At 37.8% G+C, this 4,008-nt stretch overlaps 1 protein-coding gene across 1 annotated transcript in view; it reads right to left on the bottom strand.

Annotated features, from left to right (window-relative positions):
- The window catches only part of LOC107104649 (CD48 antigen-like), a 9,585-nt gene that overhangs the window by 2,077 nt on the left and 3,500 nt on the right, over positions 1-4,008 (bottom strand). Inside the window, exons 3-5 of the mRNA XM_015404692.1 lie at positions 1,626-1,751; positions 1,382-1,545; positions 1,214-1,301 (exon numbers count right to left, since the gene is read on the bottom strand). Of these exons, the coding sequence (XP_015260178.1) occupies positions 1,214-1,301; positions 1,382-1,545; positions 1,626-1,751 (378 nt within the window). The remainder of the gene's footprint in view (positions 1-1,213; positions 1,302-1,381; positions 1,546-1,625; positions 1,752-4,008) is intronic.

The following is a 4,008-nucleotide window of genomic DNA, read 5'->3' as shown; positions in this document are numbered from 1 at the left end:
ACTTTCGCCCTCTGAGGGGAGCCTCGCTGGAAAATCAACACCGGTTGCATAGTGTACCTTTAAAAACAATGAACTGTTCAGAGTCTAGGAGTTTAAATCACTGGGGTACAAGGAAGCTGATGAGAAGCATGAAATATCAGAGGCTTTATAAGACTTTAGAGCTTGATGTTCACCTTTTTTTTATCTTCCCAAAATTTATTTCTGCTTTAACATGAGGTATGATTTCAAGGCAATGCAATAGTTATATAGTTAACAGTGTACCTGTTGGGGCTATTTAATCTTATTTTATCTAATCCTGTATTAACCTTGATTATTCTTTGTATTATCTTTACTAGACTGGTGAAAGTATTCCTTGCCGGTGCCAGGAAGTGAATGTTCTTCATGTATCTCGCTGTAACTTTCTCCCCACAAATTTCTTTAAAGTTCCAGTATGACCTATTCTTATTAAGGACTCCCTTTTTTACAATAAAGAGCGAGGAAAACAGCAGAGGTCCTTCAGAGTGGTGGGAGACCGTAACAGAGGACATCTCTGCCTGCCCTTCTTCCCCAGGTTATTTGAAGTGTTTGGGTGTTTAAACTTAAAATTTATTTGGTCCTTTGAGTCCGATGCCAATATACCGATTCCAATGCGTGAAGTGAACTCTGGCTAAAGACTGTGGCTACAACTTTGAGAAACTTTTCCAGGAACCCAGTCGGTCTCACCTACCGGGATCCGAAGGTTGACGGTAGTTTGAGGGGGGATGGAGAACAGCAGTGAGTAAAATTCTTTTTAAACAGTGAGCGAAAGACAGCGGGTGATTGCGTGCAGAAAATCCCTGTAAATGCTAAGCTGTAACAGGTATAAACCAAAGGAGTGTTTGCCAATTGGTTAGAGCAGTGTGCTTTTGCTCTGAGAAAGTTGCAAGTATCCGGTTCAAGCCAAATAGCCTCCCATCTGGGTCCCTGAGCAAAACCCAGGCACCGCACAGTGCAGCCCACTGCTCCTGAAGGAAATGGGTTAAATGTAGACATACTTTTCTCCAATGTGATTATCATCACAGATTATCCTGATATAGGGTGACCAGATGAGGTTGGTTGAAATTCGGGATTGTGCGCGCACTTTCGGGCAAAAGCTTGGAATTCAGGACTGTCCTGAATGTTTCGGGAAGATGTTGTTTGTTTGACAACTGAAGGTGGAAAGGATAAAGCATAGATGGGAATTTTTTCAACTCACCTATAGTAAAGGGTATTTCCACTGTTTCACTGGAGCTGCTGCTGACAGGGTTTACCAACTCACAGAAAAAGGAGCTTTCCTTATTCTCCTGAGAAATAAATAGAAAACAGCTCTAAACCAAACCATGAAGGTTCTACTGAGTTCTTCCAGGGTTTCTCATCCTCATACCGTTGTTATCAGCAGCTCCTTGTCGCTGGACAACTCTGTGTCACCTGTTTTCCATTTATACGTCACAGGTCCAAAGTCAGCAGTGACTTGGGCTTCACAGGTGAGACTCCAGGCATCCTTCTCATGGTTGGACTTTATGGACACTGTGGGTTTTGGGACCGGTTCTGACAGAAACAGGAACAGATTATCTCAACTTGATTCAGGTTAAAACCTAACAAACCTCAGTCAAACCTGCTGAACTCACTGATAACCTGGAGTTTCTTTTTCGCCAGAACTTTGTTGTTGATCTCGGGTGTGTAGCTGCCGCTGTCCTCTAGAGTCAGACTGTTGATGGTCAAACTTCCACTTGTTTTATCAAAGTCACAGCGACCTGGAAGCAGGATTCAGATAAAGACAACATGGATGATGTTAATCTGCAGGTTCTTGCGTTTTATGATATTTTCTGGCATAAGTGTATAACAGAGGCATTTCCTAGACTGGGAAGTCCCAGCTCTAGCCCTCATCGATCCATTTTTCCTTTTTTTTTTCTGTGGGGATGTAAGAAATTAACTGAGCAGCGCTATGATATGCTCTGGTGAAGCAACATAGGCAGCTAATTCATGACAACATGAGCATGATATAGTCTGTATGGTAGTGGCTGCAGTGATTGGGTAGTACGCAGCACTAGGAAGACCGGCTGCCTGTTTTTTTTTTTTCTTGTGATACCAACATCAGCAAAGAGTTACCGATCTGATCATAGTGCATAGTTTTTAAACCTCACATGCTTCTCAATAGGTGTGCTGTGTGGCAGTTTTTTTTTAACAAACTGCACATAGTTTATTAAATGTTTTATTATTTTACCGTTTATTTCTATAGAAAGACCCAGGCAAAAAGGCACATAGACCTTATTGGAATTTTTTTGTTTTTAATTCCTGTATATATATATATGCAATTAGTGTTGGTTTCTTATTGTCGTAAAAATTATAAATTAAGTTCAGGATCGTCATGCCATTATAAGGTTTTTGGTTTTTTAAATTATATTAAAAAAAATGAAATGGGTGTAGTGGGTGAAACTGAATTTACAAGAAACTTAAGTTTTTGATATTCAACAGTTACATTAACTCAACTTTTTCTTTTTTTTCTTTTAAGAAGGAACTCTGAGGTTGTTGCATCAGCCTCAGTTAAGCTAAAAGAAAAAATTTATATTAGTCAGCCCTGAGTATTTATTTTATGTAACCATTTTCACAAATAATCAAAATGAAGAAGCCAGAGACTAGAAATAGAAAAAAATAGAAAGTGTAATTTGGCTGTAATGTGTTGGTTATATTGGTCTATCTTTTTTTAAGATGCATGCAGGATGTGAGAAAACAATATGAGCAATTAATCAGAATCAGAAATACTTTAATAATCCCAGAGGGAAATTACTTTTGTTACACGCTCCAGTTACAGTTTTATATATATCTGTAGATGTGATATTTACGGATTAAATCAAATGATGTCTCTAAATCAGGGGTCTTAAACATTTTCCAGGTCAAGGACCCCCAAACGGATGGCGAGATGGAGCACGGACCCCTAATTATACATACTGTATGAAATTGTGTTCTACCAAATTGGTCCTATAGTCACTCTGTTACAGATGGAGGAATGTAACGAAAGTAATTTGTGGGATTATTAAAGTATTTTATTCTGATTCTGATTCCTATTCGATGGGACAGGTGTTGTGAATGAAACGGTGTTAACTACAATGTGTTGAATTGATGCTAATGTGTATTTAAAGATATTTCAGTTAGTAGAAAGAATTGCAGGGGGAATATTAAAAAGAGTCTTATAAACCTAAACTTGACCCCCATGCAGTACCTCCATAGACCCCTTAGGAGTTCCCCCTGTTGAAGACCTCCGTTCTAGTTTTTTATGTAAAGCAAATTGTGCATATTGCAACATTTGGCTTCAAAGGTGCTAGAATGCTCAACAAGACTTTAATAAAAAGCCCTTTTCCCAGTTAAATTCCCAAATGTGACCCTAGTAGGGTTTAGACTCCGCCCCCAATGTTTCCAGGTCCTGGAAACTCCCCTGGTGTATAGTAATTAAGGACTTTCACTTTCTACAATACTTAACTCTTTAAAGCACGTATAAAATTAACATTTTTTGAAACCTGATTTGTCATTAAACATTTTGACAGGGGGAAAAAACCCTATATATTTTCAATAGGCCAAATTAGATAAGTTATTTGCATAATTTTGGATACATTTGGAATTTTCATGCAATGTTATAATAGGTTTTCTGTTTGTTACATGTGTCCAATTGTACATTGTGAGATTTTTCAACAACAACAATTTCACTGATGGTTTTGTGGTCTGACAACTTATGTATCAAATGTGATGCACTTAGAGTAAAAAAGCTTTGGACAGTTTTTTTTTTTTTTGTGAATCTGTGCTTTACTGAGTACTTTATTTTAATGTTGACGTTACCTCTAATTTGTTACATTAGACACTGTCATTTTACTTAAAAAAAAAAAATCTGAGACATTTGTTACTTGCTAAGAATTAAATCATGGTCAGGATTTTAGGCAGTCTTGTATTTTTTTAGTTGCTCTTTGTTGCCCCCTTGTGGTCTCTTTTCCCTTATCTCCTTCTGGTTATATTTGTCTA

Source organism: Cyprinodon variegatus, unplaced genomic scaffold (genome assembly GCF_000732505.1).
Source record: "Cyprinodon variegatus isolate N-32 unplaced genomic scaffold, C_variegatus-1.0 Scaffold1831, whole genome shotgun sequence".
In the NCBI taxonomy this organism is placed as follows: Eukaryota; Metazoa; Chordata; class Actinopteri; order Cyprinodontiformes; family Cyprinodontidae; genus Cyprinodon; species Cyprinodon variegatus.
This window is presented reverse-complemented; position numbering and strand designations above follow the sequence as displayed.